Source organism: Dendrobates tinctorius, unplaced genomic scaffold (assembly GCF_039654945.1).
Source record: "Dendrobates tinctorius isolate UK_male_01 unplaced genomic scaffold, ASM3965494v1 ptg000160l, whole genome shotgun sequence".
NCBI classification, from domain to species: Eukaryota; Metazoa; Chordata; class Amphibia; order Anura; family Dendrobatidae; genus Dendrobates; species Dendrobates tinctorius.
The window spans coordinates 21653972-21676743 of record NW_027361827.1 but is presented as its reverse complement, the minus strand read 5'-3'; the positions used below and the strand labels follow the sequence as shown (position 1 = coordinate 21676743).

Below are 22772 nucleotides of genomic sequence, written 5' to 3'. Positions count from 1 at the left end.
TACCTCTCTCTTTCTCACATCTCCAGCACACCTTCGGCATGGTAGGGAACCATTTATGGAGGAGAGTTGTCGTGTACCAGTGAGAAATTATTTTATAGTTATTTTCTTTGGCTCTGACACAATGTGAAGGCCCATATGAAGATTTATAGATAAGGTTAATTTGGGCATTAGTGAAAGAGTCACCTACGTCCCTTTCCCATCTCAACAAAAAGGCTCTATTCATAGTAGAATCTCTTGTAAGCAAAGTATTGTAAAGTATAGAGAGTACCTTTTTCGGAGACTTTGTCTGCTAGCATAGCCTTTCGTAGATGGTGAGCGGGCGTATTAAAGATCCACTAGTCATGACTTGGCAAAGCGTTTTCTTAAGCGACTCATAATGGATAAAAGTGTATTTAGACATAGTGGGAAGTATTTTTCATTTCCTGGAAGGATATAAATGCCACTTCTTTAAATAACTGGTCTAATAGAGGATATTTATCAGTTGGTGCAGGATTCGCTAGTTTCTATACCAGGAAAGATCTTTGAACAAATTATTAAACAACATGTATGTCAATACCTGGATAAGAATTAAGTGATTAAACAGAGTCAGCAAGGGTTTGTAACTAATAAGTCATGTCAGACTAACTTAATTTCCTTCTATGACGGTATCACTGATTGGGTGGATCAAGGAAATGCTGTAGATATAGTATATCTTGACTTCAGCAAAGCATTTGACAAAGTTTCTCATACAATCCTTATTGAAAAAATGACTAAGTATGGAATGGACAAGGCAACTGTTAGGTGGATTCATAACTGGCTTAGTGATCGGACCCAAAGAGTGGTCGTAAATGGCTGCACATCCAGTTGGAAGAATGTCTCAAGTGGGGTACCACAGGGCTCTGTCCTGGGCCCTGTATTGTTCAACATCTTTATCAACGATTTAGATGAAGGAATTGAGGGTAAACTGATTAAATTTGCTGATGACACAAAGCTAGGAGGGATAGCTAATACTAGAGAAGAGAGAGAGAGGATTTAAAAAGATTTAAATAAACTGGAGAAGTGGGCAGCAACTAACAGAATGGTTTTTAACAGGGAGAAATGCAAAGTACTACATCTGGGCAATAAAAATGAAAAAAGCATATATAGAATGGGAGGAATAGGGCTAAGTGACAGCACATGTGAAAAAGACTTGGGTATACTAATAGATCACAGACTGAATATGAGTCAACAGTGTGATGCAGCAGCAAAAAAGGCAAATGCAATTCTAGGATGTATTAACAGAAGCATACAGTCTAGATCACGTGAAGTCATTATCTCCCTCTACTCCTCTTTGGTCAGACCTCATCTGGAATATTGTGTCCAGTTTTGGGCACCACATTTTAAAAAAGACATCAACAAACTGGAGCAAGTTCAGAAAAGAGCGACCAGAATGGTGACCGGTCTGCAAACCCTGTCTTATGAGGAAAGGTTGCAGGATTTGGGAATGTTTAGTTTGCAAAAGAGAAGACTGAGAGGAGACTTAATAGCTGTCTACAAATATCTAAAGGGCTGTCACATTGTAGAAGGATCAACTTTATTCTCATTTGCACAAGGAAAGACTAGAAGCAATGGGATGAAACTGAATGGGAGGAGACACAGATTAGATATTAGAAAAAACTTTTTGACAGTTAGAGTGATCAATGAGTGGAACAGGCTGCCACAAGAAGTGGTGAGTTCTCCTTCAATGGAAGTCTTCAAACAGAGGCTGGACAGACATGTGACTGGGATGATTTAGCGAATCCTGCTTTGAGCAGGGGGTTGGACCAGATGGCCCAGGAGGTCCCTTCCAACTCTACGATTCTATGATTCTATGATTCTAAGAGTTACGATGTCTGATACTCAAGCCAACGCGGAGAAAGGTGGGGTTAAGTATGGTGCCACTGAGCTCCAACATTTGACAGCTGCTCGGGTGATAAGATTTGTGAATGTAGATAGGGGTAATGACTCAAGAGACAGAATAACAGACCTTAGTTGTATAGGGGACATTTGTTCTTCTACAGATAGCCAAGGTTTCTCCCCCGTCTTCCTGACCCACTCAATAGTCCTCAAAATCACTGCAGCCTAGTAATAAGCATGAATATTGGGGGCTCCCATGCCTCCAAGTTTCCTAGGTAAGGAAAGGGTGTGCGAGTTAAGCCATGGGTGGTGTTTATTCCATATATATTTATTGATTAAACTATTACTTTAGAACAGAAAAATCTTGGGTAGTGCTATAGGTAGCATTTGAAGCAGGTAGATAAATTTAGGCAAAAGGATGCTTTTGATTACATTTTTCCTGCCCATCCAGGATAGATAAGGAACCCTCCACTGATTAGCTTGGTCTGTGATTAGGGTAAGTGGTTTATAGTTTAAATTAAATAGATCTCTATAGGACGAACTAATCTTGATACCAAAGTATTTTATATATTTACTCGGCCATTGAAAGGGTAATTGTGATTTGAAGTCATTTATGGTGTTAGTAGGGATGTTTATTCCGAGTGCTTCGGATTTGGATGGGTTTATTTTGAAGTTGGATAAATAACAATATCTCTCTATGATCTTCATAAGGGCCGGAATACCTCTATGGGGGCAGGTCATAGTAATTAGCAAGTCATCCGCAAAGGCCATTGTTTTGTGGGATACTCTCTTTAAATCTACACCCCTTATGTCTTTGCACATGTTGATAGATTTAATCAGGTGTTCCATTACCATTATAAAAAGCAATGGCGAAAGGGGGCATCCCTGCCTCGTACCATTGTGAATCGTAAAGGATTTGGTAAGAGAGTTATTAAGTTTGATTTTAGCTGACGGGTGGGAGTACATCTGGAGTATGCCCGTTGTTAATAGAGGTGGAAAATTATAACAGGTGTTTCCTCCAGGAAGGTCCAATCCACTCAAACGCCTTCTCCGCATCTGTGCCCAAAAGAACCAATGGCACTTTATGAAGGTTAGAGTACTGTATTAAGTGTAGAACTTGCCATGCATTTTCCTTGCCCTCTCTGCCCCTAATGAAGCCGGTCTGATCTTGTGAGATCAGACCTGGTAGATAGTCTGCTATACGCTTTGCAAGCATGCTGGCATAAATTTTGAGATCCACATTTAGGAGGGAAATAGTTGCTACAAATTTCTTGGTCTTTGCCCTCCTTGTGTATAAGAGAAATATGGGCTTCCAGAGTTTGAGGGGTTAAGGAATTGCCCTCAAGCACCTTGTTGCAAAGGTTGAGAAGATGAGGTTCTAAAACCTCCAGAAAAGTTTTATAATATATAGAAGGCAGACCATCAGGGTCAGCTGCTTTTCCCACGGGGCTATTCGCCAAAGTGGATCGGACCTCCCCCAGAGCAAAGGGTTTAGAAAGCAATCTTTGTTGATCTGAGGTAAGTTTAGGTAAATTAAGGCTAGACAGAAAGGACTGTATCTCTGCACGTTTTCTCAACCTAACTGAGTCGGTTTCTTCAGGATGACGAGTATAAAGATTTGAGTAATATTTCAAAAACTCGGAGGATATTAATTCAGTATCCGATGTGGTTTTGCCGTTGGAGGTTTTCAGAAAGTGAATGTAGGTCTTGGCTTGCCTTATTTTAATTAACGACATCATAAGCCTGGAGGCCTTGTCCCCATGTACATTCATGTGATTCCTCCAATTGAGGTATTGTTTTGCAGATTGCTTGTTAAGCAAGTCTTTTAGTTGCAAGTGTTTGGCTGTCAATGCCTCCAAGCCTTGACTCAGTAAGGTTCTTTTGTGTTGTGTTTCTAATTTGGCTATATCTTCATAGAGGTCATGTATTATCTTCTTGTGTTTTTTATTAAGCTGTGAAGCTATGGAAATCAGTTCGCCTCTGACAACCGATTTATGTGTTTCCCACACATAAGGGAAGGTTACCTCTGAAGTATCATTGATCTTAAAGTATTCAATAAGAGTGAGAAACAGATTGAGATAATCGAGTGGTCAGAATGAATCAAGGGAAGTATCTCCACTTTAAAAATTTTAGACATCAAGAGCCTTGGAAGGAAAATGTAGTCAATTCTATGGTAGGAATTATGGGAGTGGGAGTAGAAGGTGAAATCAAGATCAGTAGGGTGTACCTGTCTCCATACATCAACTAAGGTAAGGGTATGAAATCTGGCATTTCTTTAAGGTCAAGTCTAGAGTAGGGTCTAAAGGAATATTAAGATCTCCTCCAAGATTCGGTATGCCTTCTATGAAGGATCAGAATTGATTTAGTTTGGAGGTGATCCATTTATTTTTTTTTTTGTTGGGAGCATATAGATTGCCAATAGTTACTAAGGTTCCCGCTAAAAGCCCCTTACAAATATATAGTAGAAAAGGAGTATTTATCAAAAGTGATTGACACTCCACTTGAGCCTCTGTGAGGGTAAGTAGCGTTATACCATTGATTATAATGTGATCTATCAAAAGAAGGAAGTTTGTTACTTTGAAAGTGGGTTTCTTATAGGAGGAGGACATTGATGTTTTCTTTTCTAAGTCTGTTTAGCGTTTGAGACCTTGGGATGGGGGAATTTAAGCCATGTCTGTGTTGAAGCTTGCTAGTTTAAGATTGCTTTGGGTATTCTCCATTAAGGTACCGTCACATTTAGCGATGCACCAGCGATCCCGACAACGATACGACCCGGTCAGGATCGGTGGTGCATCACTAAATGGTCACTACTGAGCTGCCAAACAGGCAGATCTCACCAGCGACATAGCAGCGGTCGGCGGTTGTTACTTACCTGTCAGACGCGGCGATGATGACGTCCTCCCTCCCGCGTCCACGCTTCGCTCGTCGGCGCCAGCAGGAAGCCCAGCAGGAAGCGGCTGACGAGAAACGGCCCAGGACGTGGGGGAGCCGGTCGGAGGTAAGTATCACACATAGCGATATCGCTAGCAATATCGCTGCTGCGTCACAAAATCGGTGACGCTTCAGCAATATCGCTAGCGATCTTGCTTAGTGTGACGGGGCCTTAAGAGAGGGGATAGGTGTGTGGACCTCTAGTCTTCAATAGAACCAAATCGGACATAAAAAAGGGGCATAAAAAGGACAACAAGGAACCATTAGGGTATCGGGATAGTAGAGAAACAATAACAGGGGTGATACACATATCTCGGCAAATGCCGAAAACATTAATGTTGATCATGTTAATATGGAACATTTAACGATAGGGGGGAACTGTGGTGGCGCCATTGCCATGAGATCAGCAATTACTCCGATCTCTCGCGTCCCGCGAGACACCACCCACCCAACCCCCCAGTCCAAAAAAAAGATCTTGGGGGAAGGATCAAGTGGGCCCCACAGGAGGGGAGACACCGATCTGCAATCTGCAAATGGGCCTCAGTCAAAGGAGGAATAAGTGACAACTACTGAAGTCAGACGACTGGGTTTTTTCCTCCTAAAAATGAGAAAAGTAAACACAAAATCAAAAAAGAAAAGAAAAAAAACAGTAAGGCATAATCTAGTGGAGTTTGAGTGGGTCCAACAAAAGAGGCCAGCCAGACCTTAAGATGAAAATTTTCCGACTGGTAAAATTTCAACCGGTAGCCAGTCTATCAGCCAATTCACCCATTTTCATCTTCCATCGAGATGGATTGTAGTTTTGATGGTTTACACTTATCTCGATGTGTTTTCGTAGAGTGGGCCACGTGCCAAGGTGATGGTTGTGGAAGGGGACTCAAGGATGGTGGTAAGCGGTATGTTTCCAGATCTGGAAATTTTTCCAGGGTGATCCCCAAATCCTTACATGTTTCCTGGATTTCCGCGGAGGTTCTGGCAATAAAACATTTATCTTTGAATGTAATTGCTATGCCAAAACAGTAAAGCCAACGGTATTGACATTGGTTATGATGCAAGACTTCCATCAAAGGCTTCAGAAAGCGTCTCTTATTGAGTGTTGATGCTGCTAGGTCTTGAAAGATTAAGATAGGCGGTGTCCTCATGTACAATACTTTCTGCTTCTCTTGATCGTCTTAATATCAGATCTTTTATGCGATAGTCCAAGAAACGGCAGATGACATCCCTTGGGGGATCTCCAGACCTAGGCTGGGGCTTTAATCAACTGTGGACTCTTATTAATTCAGTTTGGGAGGGGTCCTCTTGGGTCAGAATTTTCGAGAATATTTCAATCACGGTCGGGGATAAAGCTTCAGCTGCAACTGATTCAGGGATGCCTTTTATCTGCAAATTGTGATGACTGCTGGAGTGGACCCTCTGGGTCGTGGTACCAATCCACCTAGGGCGATCTGACCTAGTGAGGACCACCCCCTATACAGGGAGTGTCATGGGCAAGCCCAAAGGGGTAAAGTACCACGACTGCTGGCACAAGGTGGCCAGCTCACAGGAGACATGAGTGTGTCTGCAGGAACGTGCAAAGAGTGGACACAGGGACATGCAGGGAACAGGTCGGTACAAGGCGAGTGTATGGAGGCATGGAGAGTACAGGACAATACAAGGCGTGTACATGGGAGTGCGCTAGATGCAGGATAGAGCAAGGCGGGTACACGAGAGCACGTATGGCGTGCACAGACAAGCACGCTCGGGTGTGAGCAAAGCAGGGAGCGTGCTAAGGAGCACGCCTGAGTACAGAGTTAGACAGAGAGCGTGCAGAGATGCACACCAGAGTGCAAGGCTAGGCAGAAGGTGTACCAGGAGGCACAACTGAGCATAGAGCAGAGCGTGTGCCGAGGGGCACGACAGAACACAGTGCAGTAACAGAGCTTGTGCCAGGAGGCACAACAAAGCACCAGGCAGAGTTCAAGGACAGAGCATGTGCCAGGAGGTGTAAGGGGGTGGCGTTGCTATGGACCGTAGAGACAATCTGCCGCTTTAAGAGACAACACCCCCTTGGTTAGAGCAGTGAGACATTCTGCGCTTTCCTGCTGTAAAGACTGTTTTGGTCTCTTCTGCCAGCACTGGAGAGGGGAGGGGCTGCTTTTCTGTGTGTGAAGAGAGAGGCGAGATTTCTGCAGGAACGACACATGCCTGAGCTGTGAAGGAAAGATTTTTGTAAACTCTTCTGTGGAAAACAAGTTGGCTTTCCTATGTTGCCGTGAGGAGCCATGAAGAAAAGACAAGAAGGAATCCAGAGGAGGGAATCCACCGATTCTAGGAGCATCACTGGACCTGCACACAAGGAAAAGATCATGTTTCACAGAGCTTCCAGGAAGAAGTGCGCACCACCTTGCAAAGCTGCAGGGGCCCCCCGAGATTGGACTGAGATACCAATGCTACTGTGAGTGTTAACCCCTTCTGTGCACATGCTAGGGTTTAGGATAGGCTGCAATAGATAGAGCATGGCAGCCGTGTGGCCAGTTTAGCAAAGGCCAGATAGGTTATAGTTAGTGTAGCATCATACATTACTTTACTGTGTTGTCTTGCCAGTTGGATAAATACACTGAGCTGTGATAGTTGGTGCTCCGTGCTGTATGACGGCCCAGCTAGAGAATATTATCCATGTAAATTGTCTGTTTTCATAGCATACCCCTGTTTCTGCATTTTCCTAAACACTGCATTCCTTGCCTGTAAATAAATTAACCCTTTGTTGTTTGCACCTCATCTTGTGTACCGTAGTCTCCCTGCATTATGGTGGTCCCCCGGCCATCGCTTCAGAGGCACAATAGAGCACAAGGCAGCGTACAGGGACTGAGCATGTGCCAGGAGGCATGACAGAGCATAAGGCAGAGTACAGGGACAGAGCATGTGCCAGGAGGCACAACAGAGCACAAGGCAGAACATAGGGACAAAGCATGTGCCAGGAGGCAAAACAGAGCACAAGGCAGAGGACCCAAATACAACGTACAGCCAGGTAAGGACAAAGTAGACCAAGCCAGGAAGCACAACAATAATCAGGCACCTCCTGTAGGAAGAGATAGCCTGATATACCACATGAGCACCAGGACTTCCGGGTCAGGTCCTCTAATACCATAGCGAGGACATGACCGGAGGCAGAGCAGAGAAGAGCGCGCGTGCGCACATGGAACTTAAGAATGAGAAGTGCACGTGCGCACCCGACGGGACCCCTGGAGCGGGCACGACACCGGAAGAGGTGATGTCGTGCCCGAGGTCCCACCCCCAGGTGAGAGCGATGTTACAGGCGGTGTGACACAAATTATTCCTTCTTTCTCTATTCTCATGATCTTCAAGAATAGAATATATTTGGTTAAGATGACCTCCCTGATCTTGTGAGCAAGCTATAATGGCATTAGTTTGCTGGGTCATGGATGAGTTAGAGGTCTTAAGTGCGTCCACCCTATGTCCTATTTGTGAAATTTTTTGTTCAATATCAGACAAATTTTTGACCACCGGTTCCAGAGACTTGGCCAGAATCCTTTTTATGAAGGACCTGGAAACAGGTTGCTCTCCCATGGATCCGTTATCTTCTATTTCACTTTCCATTTCAGAGTCGGAGTTATTAGCAGAGTGTAGACCTGTGGATGGCGGGGACTTTGATTTGGAAGGAGTGTTTTTTGCCTGTTTATTTTTTAGAAATTTATTCATGCCCACTTTAGTTAAAGGAGCACTAGATCTGTTAGAAGCCCCCGAGGTGCTTTTGCCGATTTTTACCATTATGACTTGGTCCTGCAATGAAGTGGGGGGAAAGGGGTCCAGACAACCTGTCAGATGATATCTCTGCGATGTGAAGCACTAGCTCTGTTCTGGCACCTGCCACAGCCTCCCAAGTCAGGAAAATGGCGCCCGTCTTCTCGTCGGGTCTCCACAAGTCAGGTCCCAACTCAGCTAGGGGTATTGTGGAGACACTTTTCTGTGATGCATCCGCCACCAAACGCTGCAGAATGTCAGAGCAGTCTTGGGGATCCGTTTCTCCTACTAGGCTCGCAGAATCTTTGATTTTTTCTGTATTTTGCAGGACCTCCTGTCCTCCACGTCTTGTCCTTAGTGCAGCTAGACCATGCCCCCATGGTGGAGTCTTGAACACTGACCTTAACTGAGGTAAGTGAGGCCTGCAGTTCTTTGATGTTGCTGTGAGGTCTTTTGTGACCTCTTGGATGAGTTGTCGCTGCTTTCTTGGGGTAATTTATGTCGGCCAGCCACTCTTGGGAAGGTTCACCACTGTTCCATGTTTTTGTGATTTGTGGATAATGACTCTCACTGTGGTTCGCTGGAGTCCCAAAGCTTTAGAAATGGCTTTATAGCCTTTTCCATACTGATGGATCTCAATTACTTTGTTTATCATTTGTTCCAGAATTTCTTTGGATCGTGGCATGATGTCTAGCTTTTGAAGACCTTTTGGTCTACTTCACTTTTTTAGGCAGGTCCTATTTAAGTGATTTCTTGATTGAGAACAGGTGATGCAGTAATCAGGCCTGCGTGTGGATAAGGAATTTCAACTTGGCTTCCCAAAGATGTGATAAAGAGGGGGCAATCACTTTTTCACAGGGACCTGTAGGTTTGGATTTCTTTTTCCCATAATAATAATAATAATAATAATAATAAAAAAGACCTTCATTTAAAAACTGCATTTTATGTTTACTTGTGTTAACTTCGTCTAATATTTAAATTTTTTTTGGTGATCTGAAACATTTAAGTGTGAAAAACATACAAAAGAATAGGAAATCAGGAAGGGAGCAAACACTTTTTCCCAAAGCAGTATATATATATATGTATAAATATACATCTATATGGGATCGATAAGCATGTTAATATCATGCAAAAGTTGAAAACTGAAACATTTTCAAAATATCATGATATCAAACCCTTACCAACATATGACGTACTGACTTTGATGCGGGCTCGCAAGCCTCCAAAATCTGAGCTCTGCCCACAACTGTTAACCTGTTAAATGCTGCTGTCAATCTGTGACAGCAGCTTTAAATGCACTTTGGCAGGTGGGCAAGTCATTCTATGGGCCCATTGGCGCTCCCATGACATGATTGCAGGGCATCGATGGGTTGCCATGACAGTCAGGGGTCTGCTGTAGATCTCCAGGCCTGTCATGATGGTAGTGCTAGACTATAAGTGACCTACCATATCTCCTCAGAGAAAGCTCAAGTGTGTTAAGGGCCTGTCACACTAAGCGATAGTCACTGTTTTTTGTGACGTTATAGCGATATTGCTAGCGATATCGCTATGTCTGATACTTGCCTCCGACCGCTCCCCCGCTGGTTATCGCTGATCGCGCGAGAATGTCCTGGACCGTTTTTCGTCGTCAGCTTATTGCTGGGCTTCCTGCTGTGGAGACGAGCAACGCGTGGACGCGGGCGGGAGGACGTCAGGATCGCCTCGTCTGACAGGTAAGTAGTGACCCCCGACCGCTGCTATGTCACTGGTGAGATCTGCCTGTGTGGCAGCTCACTAGCGACCACTTAGCGATGCACCAGTGATCCTGACCGCGTCATATCGCTGGTCGGGATCGCTGGTGCATCGCTAAGTGTGACAGTACCTTTAGACAAGAGATGAATGGGTACTGATGAGGGCCTAGAGCTATCCATTTCAGAATCAGATAAGTGGGGGCTAGCTTAGACCCTATTAGTGTAAATTGAGGATAAACTCCTTTGCATAGTTATATGGGTAGATACATCATTGCATGTATCGGTAGAAACTGCTCAAAGACTAGAAGCTCTAGGTGACTAGCAACAGTACTGTATATGGCAGCTCCACTGGCATACATATTGGTTGCCACCTAGGTTTCCAGGACCAGGTAAAAAATGAGAAGTAGTTGCATTTAACAACTTGAAAGAAGACAAGAACTCATGTACTCAAGATATTCTTCATTTTACTGTAGTTGAATAGCTCATTCTATTTGACTGATAATATACGGTTCTTATATCTCAGACCTAGAGCAGCATCCAAAGAACACATCAATACGAGGTCTCTTAGGGTCACCAGAATATGCAGAAGAGCAGCATTCTTGAATATCATCACGTCTTTATCATTTTCATTTCCTAAAACAAATATAAATGTTATTTACAACATGGTTTTTACAAGACTGAATAAAATGAACTGTGCCTTCAATCTGCCTCCTTTGTATTATTAGCCCTGTACCTCGTATAGTTAATGTCATATTTACCTACTGTACATACCCACTTTAGAACTTGACTCTTATGTTATGCTTTGAAGAATACATTCTGGTCTTGACATATATTCTGTACATCTTTACCCTTGCTGTACAGAAGCTGGAGGACAATATTTTTCCTTATCACACTTTGGGGCCAACTCATTAAAACTGGTGTTGTGTATGTCAAAGTGTTGGCTCCCACTAGCGAGTAGCCAGCGTATAACTCGGAAGAGTGCTTTCCGATGTGCACTTGCTGCAATGTTATACTATGGAGCTGTGCCGATTAGCGTTTATTTTCTCATACGGAGTGGGCATGACAACAAAATCACTGCTTGCGGCAACTGGCAGCGTACTGTATATCGGATGGCACGCACCCATAAAAGTCTATGGATGCGGACAAAATATCAGATTGCACTCGGATGTCAGCCAAATGCAGTTCGATATACACCGACTCACAGAATGGAGAAGATGGAAAAATGAAGTTCTCCATCATCTCCTCACCTGTGAACCAATTCTCACATGTCAGAATCAGATCACAGTAAAATGACACCCGACTCACGCTCGCAGCAGAGTTTGAGCCGCGGGTCATTTGCATATATATACGATCTGATTCTCTCACATGAGAGAATCATTGGATACTACCTGGAAGTTTCTCTCGTACCCTTTTGTGGCACCTCTATAACTTGTCTCGGACACTTTCACCTACATTCTGAAATACTGTACCAGTTGTAGTACATGTTGCTGCTATTCTGCACTGTCCTGCTCTACTTTATGCTATGCATGATAAGGATATTCTCCCAGTTTGTGCTGTGTACAGTAATAGAGTATTCTTACCATAATGTACCCTTATTACTGTATATCTTATTACTTTACGTGCATTCTTACAAAAACGGTTACAGTAATACAGGGTGCAATGCTCTTTTTGCACAAGCAAGTAAACTGCCCGAATGAGCATTGATTATACAGGAACTTTAAGGCTGAGGTCGCAAGCCCTTTTATTACTTGTCATCCATGTGTTGTCCTTATGCAATCCATTTTTTTTACTCAGCAGCCGTTAATCTTTTTCATTTGCAGTTTCCCATCTAACAGAAACGCATTGTATGGCTATGTTCCCATGTTCGGTATTTGGTCATCATTTTACATCAGTATCTGGAAGCCAAAATGAGGAGTCAAAGGAAAGGATAAATTAAAACGTCACCACTTCTGGATTTATCACCCACTCCTGGTCTTGATTTACAAATACTGATGTGAAATACTGACCAAATACTGAACGCGTGAACGTGGCCTAAAGCCGGGGTCACACTAACCGACGCAAAATACGGTCCGTAGTTTACATGCATAATACGGATTATAAATAATCATAATACCCCTAAATAGTGCTCCGTATGTCATCCGTAAGCTAGGTGTGGTCGCGTATTTTGCGCATGTCAGCATCCGTATGTAATCCGTATGGCGAGATTTTCTCGCAGCCTTGCAAAATGGACATTTAACGTTTTTGAGGCCTGCTAACTATTTAAATCATTAGCCTGCACCCTATTTATTGGCTCAGGAACAGGTGGCTACCTCCATTCTGTCCATTTGTGACCTTGCCTTGACTAGGTGTGTTGCTGTTGTATGTGTAACATGGCAGACAGTCTGAGTTTCAACACAACTGAGCAGGTTTTCTTCAACTGGCTTTTGTCACGCCGCTTTGGTCAATCATACCCAGTGATAGTGGATCCGCGGAGGAGGAGACGCATGTGGGTCCATCCACTTTTGAGGCAATGACTCACAAGAGGTCATTTTCACCGCCTCTATTCTTCTATGCGTGAGCATCCTGTTAAATTTTACCAATACTGTCGCATGAGCCTTGCAACATTTAATCGACTCTTGGAGACAGTGCGCCCTGGGATAACCTTTCAGGACACAAGGATGTGCAAAGCTATATCTGCAGAGGAGCGACTTCTACTCACATTACGGTATGTACTACACAACCACATTCTCTATGTTCATAATGTGTTGGCCAAAGTATGTATTTTTGGCTTCTTGGACTAAGTTTAATGCCCTCATCTTAGTCCACATATGTTTGAACTTACAGACCAGAATGTTATATGTAATATGTACTGAATATCACTTAGTCATTGTGCGACCAAATATGTGTTAGTCGATCTGAATTCGTAACACGTTTGGTATGTATGCACCTGGCTTTTTTCGAATTTTTGTATTCTAAAATGTTCCTTTTTTGTTGTTCTTCAGCTTCCTGTCCACTGGCCTGTCTTATGCCGCCCTCCACCATGAGTTTCTCATTGGAAGATCTACCATTTCTGGCATAGTCAGGTCAACATGTATTGAAATCTGGACAAGACTACATCAAGTCGTCATGCCCGAGCCCAGGATGGAAGACTGGTTGAGGATATCAAGGGACTTTGAGGAGGAATGCCAGTTTCCTAATTGTATTGGGGCCCTTGATGGCAAACATATCCGGGTTCATAAGCCGCCAAACTCTGGCTCCCAATTCTTCAATTATAAACAATACTTTTCTGTTGTATTGTTGGCTCTGGCCAACCCTCAATACAAGTTTATAATTGTTGACATTGGGGCCTATGGAAGGACGGGAGACTCTAGAGTCTTCAATACTTCCATTATGGCTCGGCGGCTACGCACCAACCAGTTGGATCCACCACCACCACGCCAGCTACCAGGCTCCACTCAAGAATCAGTCCCTTATGTCCTTGTGGCAGATGAGACGTTTCAGTTAACACGCAATGTCATGAGGCCATATCCCCGGCGCAACCTTGACTACAGGCGCAGAATTTTTAACTTACGCCTATCACGTGCTCGGCGACGGGTGGAGTGTTCCTTTGGCATTCTTAGTGCCAAATGGCGGGTACTCCAGTCTTCCATTCAGCTGAGTGAACAAAATGTTAATGAAGTTGTTAAAGCCTGTGTGGTTCTTCATAACTTCACCAGGATACATGATTGTTCCTCCTCTGCTGGTGTTGTGCGTAGGCCGGACAATGTGCGTAGGGTGAGACCACCTATCAACCCTCAATGTAGACCGCTCTCTGGGCTCAAAGTGCGTGATATTTTCACTAATTACTTTATGTCACCTGAGGGGGAAACTTCTTGGCAAGAGCATGCTGTATCTATGTTATAATTTTTGGTTTTATGTGTGTCTAAATATATATATTTCTACCCCTTATGATTGTATGACTGTTTAATTGCATTGGTAAGCGTATGTTAGTATGCTGACACGGTTCTTGAGAATTGAGACAGAGACGTAAACTGTAGTAGACAAAATTTTACTTTTGCCTTTTTTTGGGGGGGAGGGGTTAAACAAACATATTAGTGCCATATGATAACTGGGGCACTGGGCCAAATTGGCCTTTTTGCGGATGTGAACATTTTTGAAAAATACAATTTTCACACATATCAAAAAAGAACATAATGCAATAACAAAATTGCTACATTAGACATTTTGAATACAAAGGAAAAAAGAGGTGGTCTCCAGCAACAAAATTATAGAAAAAAGATAAAACTCACAGTTATTAGTAAGGTTTTCAAATCATATTAATAAGCCACCATGACAGGCAAGGCTACCTTACGCGTTTCAGACACATATTACATGTCTGTAAAAAAAAAAAAAATTTCACGGCGCTATACTGGGAAAGTCAAAGGATGAAAATAGACTACTCACTTGATAATGCATAGAAAAGGTGTGCTGCCCTTATTCAATTAGTCACTTTTTTCGCAGCTAACTATATTAACAAATCAAGGCGAACAGCCTCAAGAACATCACGCTCTCTCTATGTATTATCAAGTGAGTAGTCTATTTTCATCATTTTACTTTCCCAGTATAGCGCGGTGAAATATTGTCTTTTTTACAGACATGTAATATGTGTCGGAAACGCGTAAGGTAGCCTTGCCTGTCATGGTGGCTTATTAATATGATTTGAAAACATTACCAATAAATGTGAGTTTTATCTTTTTTCTATAATTTTGGTGATGGAGACACCCTCTTTTTTCCTTTGTATTGGGATTTAGAGCACCAGTTGAACCACACTGGACATCTCCTGGCATCAGACCGCTTATGAACACTGATGTATGGTAGGCGTAAAGAATGTTCATGTTTTTATGCTCTTACAAATTTTGGTAATTTGGGGAAGGAGAAGGCGGAAGACCAGCCTGTGGTTGCTACTGGCTACTTTGCCCAACATCGCCCTGTGTGGGGGCATACTGTTGCCCATGATGTGGGTAGTGTCCTTCCTCCTGGGATTGTTGGGGGTACTGGCCAGAGTAATAAGGAAGAGGGGCATCTTGTTGGCTCGGGTAGGCTCGTGTCTCATACCCACCAATATAGACATGTCATCTCCAACCAGGTTGGGACCAGCCTCCAACACTGGGTGGGAAAAAGTGGCCATATTGGTGGGGTTGGCTAGAGGCAGACATATGTTGCTGGTGTTGTAAAGGTTGGGTAGGGGGAGGAAGGGGGTGAGGTGTAGGCCCACGTATTTGAGGATCCTCAGAGCCTGCTTGAGCAAGCAGCTGTGTGGGTGGTCTAAGGCGCATTAGATTTCTGGGTGAAAGCTGCCACCTCTCCAGATATTCAAACAGCCCATATGGGGTATTGGAGTGTGTGCTTGCATCAAGCAGGATCTGAAAACATCCTCGAATACGGAGCCTCACCTCACGGGAAAGGTCACGAAGATAAAGGACCAGGCTACGTGAGTATGCCTCCTCGCCATCATCTGTATTGACTCTAGCCAGATAGTTGAGGACCCCTGTGTCCACATTGGTCCGGGTATCTTGGGCAGGGATCTGGCGCCTTGTTCATCCTCGCCGGGATGTTCCAGCAGGCTGTGGGGAGCCCCGGATCTGGGCAGTTGGGCTGCTGCTCATGTTGCCCTGCTCCTCCAGTAGGGCTGATGGTGCAGCAGCAGACGGTCCTGGTGGTGGGGTTTGAGTCGCAGGCACTGGGTTCTCCTGAGAGGATTCTTCACCCATGCTTCTTGTAGGGGGAGAAGATGGGCCAGCCACCTCATCCCCTACAGGATCAATGATGGGCTCTGTATCTGAGCCCGTTCCTCTATCCGTAAGGTTGGACTGAGTTCTGTTATGAAATAGAACAGAGCCAAAAATAAATCAATATTTTTGGCCCTGTAAAGTATCGGTGTAATGTGGTGTGAGGTATCTACTTACGGTCTCTGATCCAGAATAGGGGCGAGAAAGGAGAGGCGGTCATAATAGATGTATTTTCACTTGACGTGGCCCGCATCACCACTCCTGGACCGCTGCTGACGTTCCCACCTGTACTGATCGCGGATGCTGCACCAGCGTCTCATCACATCTTCCACTGCAATGTGACAGGAAATATTCTCAATTTAAGATATTTGATCGGGCAAATTTCCTACCAGTAGTCTAGGCATGTGGCCTTCTGGGGTGTGCTTTCTACCCAGGGTGGCATATCTAATTGGGGCATCCAGGCCAGATACACAGGGTCACAATAGTTCATGTATCAAGTAACTACACTTAAAATAACTTGGTTGGCTAGGAGAATGAGGAGCTTGTGACCTGGGCCAAATTATGGCAGTGTCAAACCATGTGTTACATCAAAATCTACCCGCCTCATGAGGAAAAAAGTACAAGCACAGGAAGGGTGGGGGGCTGATTCTAAAAGCTTTTTTTGATGTGAGGTAATTTTAATCATTTTTTGGCTTGTACTTACTCAGTTTCTGCTGCTCCTCACGTGGCCGATCACCAAAATCATGGAACATCTGGCGACATATGTGCCTCCATGACGCCTCCTTTCTTGCCCGGTTCGCATAATGGGTATCACGTTGGTCCCAGAGTTCTGGCCACTCCTGCACCAGTACAATGAGCATCTCCACATTCAGGAAATATGGCGCCATGACGCTGCTGTACTCAGTGGAGGCGTACTTCCTGGATGTCTGGAGTGCTTTTTGAGCTCATTTGCATGTCTAGGCTTCCTGATAATGGATTGGACCATTTCCTGTCTCCAGCCAAAAGACCTGCGTATTTCTCGCAAGTCACACGTGTGGTCCGTGTGTAATCCGTATTTTTTGCGCACCCATAGACTTGCAATGGCGTACTACGGGCGTAGTACGCTGACAATCGCAGCATGCTGCGATTGGCACGGACCGTAGAATACGGACGAGAAATATACGGCTGTTGGGAGCAAACCCATAGAGAATCATTGGTCCGTGTGTAATGCGTGCTTTTAACACCTCTCACTCGTCCGTATTCCTCTCTAGTGTGACCCCGGCCTAACCGTAAAAATCAGATGCCAGGCTGATGGTCCTTATGGTATTCTGCAAATTTTCCCTCATGCTGAATGCAGCGGAGAAACAAAACACAGATCTGCACAGCCGCATTGTATAACATTGGTCCAAATGCAAATCTGCTTTTTATTGCATTGCACTCGTCCGATTTATACTCTCATGTGAGTAAATACTGTTATTGGAAGTCTAGCAACGCCCCTATTACAGCTTTTAGAAAGCATACCTGATTTGCAGCAATCATTGATTATTTTTTCTTGTTTCCTTAGCAAAAAGCGAGTATGATCAAAGGGGACCGATACGAAGTTCCACTCCATGCATGCCAATACCTCAAGATGGACAAGTTTGCTTAGTACCAGTTTAGCCTCAGCTTGGAAGACCTGGTAAGCCTGACACTGGCTAGCTGTTGGCAGAAGAAAACACATAAGTACACAATAAACTGACAACAATTTACATATACTCAAACAAGGATCTCCAGTTAAAGGCCTAATAATAGGCCTGTCAAATACAGGCTTATAATTAGGCTGTGGAATGAAGCAATATAATACTTATGGAAGTCCAGTTTATATACATTTAGTATATTTTAACCCTTCACGAGTCACGACCAGAGGTATTTTGCATTTTTTTTTTTGCTCCCTTTCTTCCCAGAGCCATATTTTTTTTTAATTTTTGGTCTCAATGGCCATATGAGAGCTTGTTTTTTATGGGACAAGTTGTACTTTTGAACAGCACCAATGGTTTTAACATATAGTGTACAACAGGAAAACGGGAAAAAAATTCCAAGTGTGGTGAAATTGCCAAAAAAAGTCATTTTTTGTTTATTGCTAAGTTCACTAAATGCTAAAACTGACCTGCCATTATGATTCTCCAGGTCATTACAAGTTCATAGACATTAACCCCTTTCTGACATATGACGTACTATCCCGTCCATGTGCCCTGGGACTTAATTCCCAGGGACGGGATAGTACGTCATAGCAATCAGCTGCGCCCACGTGGTTTATCACAGCTGACACCCGGCACTATGTGTCAGGGGCAGTCACGGACCGTCCCCGACACGTTAATCCCTGGCACACTACGACCAAACACGATCGCAGTGTACCGGGGGTTTAGGGAAGCATCGGCAGGGAAGGGGCTCCCTCCGTACTTCCCTGAGTCCCCCAGAGCAGTGCGATGTGCAGCGCAAAGCGCAGGCACGAGGAAGCCTTCTGCACTGCCTGTGACAGATTGCTGATCTGTCACAGCGATCTGTGATGTGACAGATCAGCGATCTGTCACATGACAGTGATGTCCCCCCTGGGACAATGTAATAAAGTTAAAAAAAGTGTAAAAATAATTTATAAAAAATCGCTAAATAGAAAAAAAAATATTCCCTAATAAATTCGGAAATAAAAAAAACCCAAAACAATAAACGTACACATATTTGGTATCGCCGCGTCCGTAACGACCCGCCCTATAAAACTGTCCCATTAGTTAACCCCCTTAGGGAATGCCTTAAAAAATAAAAATAAAAAACAAAGCAAAAAATAATGCTTTATTATCATACCACCGAACAAAAAGTGCAATAACGCGCGATCAAAAAGACAGATATAAATAACCATGGTACCACTGAAAACGTCATCTTGTCCCACAAAAAACGAGCCACCACACAGCATCATCAGCGAAAAAATAAAAAAGTTATAGCTCGCAGAATAAAGCGATGCAAAAATAATTATTTTTTATATAAAATTGTTTTCATTGCATAAAAAAAGACATAAATGAGGTATCGCTGTAATCGTACTGACCCGAAGAATAAAACCGCCTTATCAATTTTACCACATGCGGAACGGTGTAAACGCACCCCCCAAAAGAAATTCATGAAACGCTGGTTTTTGTTCATTCTGCGTCCAAAAGATCGGAATAAAAAGCGATCAAAAAATGTCACGTGCCCGAAAATGGTACCAATAAAAACATCAACTCGTCCCACAAAAAATAAGACCTCGCATGACTCGGTGGGTCAAAATATGGAAAAATTATAGCTCTCAAAATGTGGTGATGCAGAAACTATTTTTACAATAAAAAGTGTCTTTTAGCGTGTGACAGCTGCCAAACATAAAAACCTGCCATAAATATTAAATCAAACCCCCCTTTATCACCCCCTTAGTTAGGGAAAAATATTAAAATTAAAAAAATGTATTTATTTCCATTTTCCCATTAGGGTTAGGGCTAGGGTTAGGGTTAGGGCTGAGATTAGGGTTAGGCCGGAGTCACACTAGCGATTAAATCGGACGAATGCAATGCGATAAAAAAATCGCATTGCATTCGTGCCAATGTTATTCAATGGTGCTGCTCCCATCATGCGTTTTTTTATCGGATCCGTTCCTCGGACCGAGACAATCGCAGCATGCTGCGATTGTAACCGATTTTCGGATCGTATTCGACAATGCAAGTCTATGGATGCGATTAAAAATTACATTGAAAGCGCACCACACGTGTTGACTTGCGATTAAATCGCACGACTTCTCCTGGTCAACAGGAAATAGCAGGAGGCATGGCCAGGAAGCTTTGGGATGCAAATTTCTCTTGCAGCATAAAAAAAAAACAGGAAGAATGCCTCCACGGAGTCCTCCATCATGTCCATGCCAGTCAATGTGGAAATGCTGATAGTTGTGGTCCAGGAGAGGCCAGAACTATGGGACCAGAGAGATCCCCACTATGCTGACCGCACACGCAGGGAGGCAGCGTGGCGAAGAATCTGTGGCCAGATGTTCACTGGATATGCGGCAAGACCTCGTGAGGAGCAGGAGCAAATTAGTAAGTGAAATAATGTGTACACATAATCAAATCCCCAAATCTAATCTGCTCAATGTAACTCCCAATATGTGTCATCATTGCTGAGATATCTGGACATATTTACTCCGCCATTTTTATTGTGTGCATATTGACAACATCTAAATTACCACTCCCTGACTGGTGGCACCATGATGAATTTGCCGTAATAAAATTTGAAATATTTAGCTAATTGTTCTGCCACAAAATGCATTGTTCACCTTGGTTTTTTTTGCCCGTATCTTAGCCACTATATAACCTTTATTTTTGGACTCAAAAGATTATAGATGTTCGCATTATTACCACAGGTTTATCAAAATGTTGTTAGCAATTCTGTTGGTTAGAATGTCCTTTGTAGTAGGCCTCAACCTTTTCCTTATTTTTTGGATTGGTGTGGAGCCAACAGGAATATAAATCATATCATTTCGAAAATGTGTGCCTAAGCATAGGTAAACCCTTGATTCCATAGCCATATGTGTGTTGTTACAAAATCCGGTGTTTTTGTTAACATTGTAGTGACTGATGTGACAAGGCGTTGGCGCAGCTGCAGAGACACATATAGGAGGGAGAGACAGCTGAGGTCCCGTAGTGGAGCGGCCGGAACCACCAAGAGAAAATACGTGTTCTTCGACCGCCTACATTTCCTTGCTCCTGTGATGGATCTGAGACCGTAAGTGCATGGTTTAATGTAGTACTATGGATATTCTCTATGCAAAATTTCATTTATGTTATTTTTTACATTGTAGCACCGAGTCAAACCTCACAGAGAGGGAGACGGGTTCCGACTCTGAGGTGGTAATTGATCCTGAGTCGGATGTTGCTGCAGGGTCCGGGCCATCTGCAGGACTTCCAAGAGCCACACCACCACCACCAAGATCACCACCACCACTACCATCTGTTAGCCAGCCAGCACAGCATGATGACCGGGGCAACAGTAGCAGCCCCACCATGCCACTGGATACCTCTCCTCAGCCTTTGGCCCTACCACGATGAGGCAGGCGCAGGAGAGAAGGAGCACCTTTGGGAACAAGGATGCAGGTTGACCGAGGTGTATTGGATTACTTGTCCACAGCTGCTCATGATGATGGGGAGGAGGCTTATGGGCGCAGTCTGGCACAGTATTTGAGGGCAATTCCCAGTGGGTACAGGCTGCGTACGAGAGGGGCTCTCCAAATCGTTTTGGATGCCAGCACACCACCCAATAATCCCCGCAGTGTGTTTCAGTTTCTTGAAAGGTGGCAGCTTTCCGATGAGAATCAAACTGATAGGCTGGTTGAACTTGATGTGACAAGTCAACCATGCTTGGAACGTGTTCCACCTCCTCCTCCTCCTCCACGGGTGCCAACACCTCTGCCTCAGCCTGCACACATCCCCAATGTGGCTCCACAGGTCCAATATATGAGCCAGGGCGCACATGGCCAATATGGCCACTTTAACGTACCCAATGTTGGTGGGTGGCCACAACATGGGTATGTGAGACCTGGACATATTGGGGGATATGGGCAATTAGGGCAGCCCTACCAGGACTACCCACACCAATATCACAATTACCCCTACCCAATCCCACAAATTGATCCTGGCTGGATGCAACAGATGGCACAGCCAGCTGCCAGCGCACAGGACAGAGATGTGGCCCAGCAACCAAGGCCAAATGTCCAAACAGGACCCCCACCTTCACCACCCCCAACCTACCATGACTTGTAGGTTTTCGTTTTTGCCTTGATGTAATGTTTTGTGTTTTATACATGATGTTTCATTTTTGGGTTGGACTGTTAAATACTAATGTGATGATAACATTAGGCAATATGCCATTACTATGGTTATTAGGTATGGCAATATAAAAAAAAACAAGTAATAAACTTGTTAACATTCACAATGTGTGTCTGTTCATGTTCGTACATGTTCTGTAATGTGGTAGATATATATAGTTAAAAGTACTGTTGAAAAACAAAAAAAAACAAAAGGACAAGCAAAAAATCTTTATGAGAACACAACATAACAAAAGCACTACATAGATAAGGCATCATCTTGCCAGGGAGTAGCACCCTGAGGTGTTAGAAAATAAGTTGTAAACACATCACGTACTTTGAGTCGGAAATTGGACGACCGGGTGGGTTTACATGTGTCGTTGGCCTAGACACATTAGCAGACTCCACTTCAGCATCATCAGGTGAGGGGAAGTCATGAATTCTTGTGAAGTTATGTAGGACAACACAGGCTTTAATAACTTCATTGACATTAGCTTCACTCAGCTGAATTGCGGACTGTAGGACCCTCCATTTGGCCGTAAGAATACCAAAGGCACACTCCACTAGTCGCTGAGCACGTGATAGGCGAAAGTTAAATATTCTACGCCGGTGGTCAAGGGTTCGTGGTGGATATGGCCTCATGACATGTCTGCTCAATTGAAACGCCTCATCTGCTACAATAACATAAGGCACCGGTTCCAGATTTGAGTTGGGAAGCTGACGTGGTGGTGGTAGGTCAAGCTCATTATTACGCAGCCGCCGACCCATAATGGAAGAATTGAAGACTCTTGAGTCTCCAGTTCTTCCATAGGCCCCAATATCTACAATTATAAACCTGTAGTGAGTGTCAACCAAAGCCAACAATACTACAGAAAAATATTGTTTATAATTATAGAATTGGGACCCTGAGTTCGGCGGCTTACGCACACGGATGTGCTTCCC

General features: G+C 43.9%; 1 protein-coding gene across 5 annotated transcripts in view; it reads right to left on the bottom strand.

Annotated features, from left to right (window-relative positions):
- Positions 1-22772, bottom strand: part of LOC141052466 (protein shortage in chiasmata 1 ortholog-like) — a 356749-nt gene that overhangs the window by 306744 nt on the left and 27233 nt on the right. For 2 of the 5 annotated variants that reach the window (XM_073549702.1, XM_073549705.1), the window contains exons 2-3: positions 17504-17680; positions 10782-10889 (exon numbers count right to left, since the gene is read on the bottom strand). The exons of 1 other annotated variant lie outside the window; for it this stretch is intronic. In XM_073549702.1, coding sequence (XP_073405803.1) covers positions 10782-10889; positions 17504-17594 — 199 coding nt within the window. In that variant the 5' untranslated portion in view covers positions 17595-17680. The remainder of the gene's footprint in view (positions 1-10781; positions 10890-17503; positions 17681-22772) is intronic. 2 more of the 5 variants (XM_073549703.1, XM_073549704.1) reach the window with 2 other exon arrangements.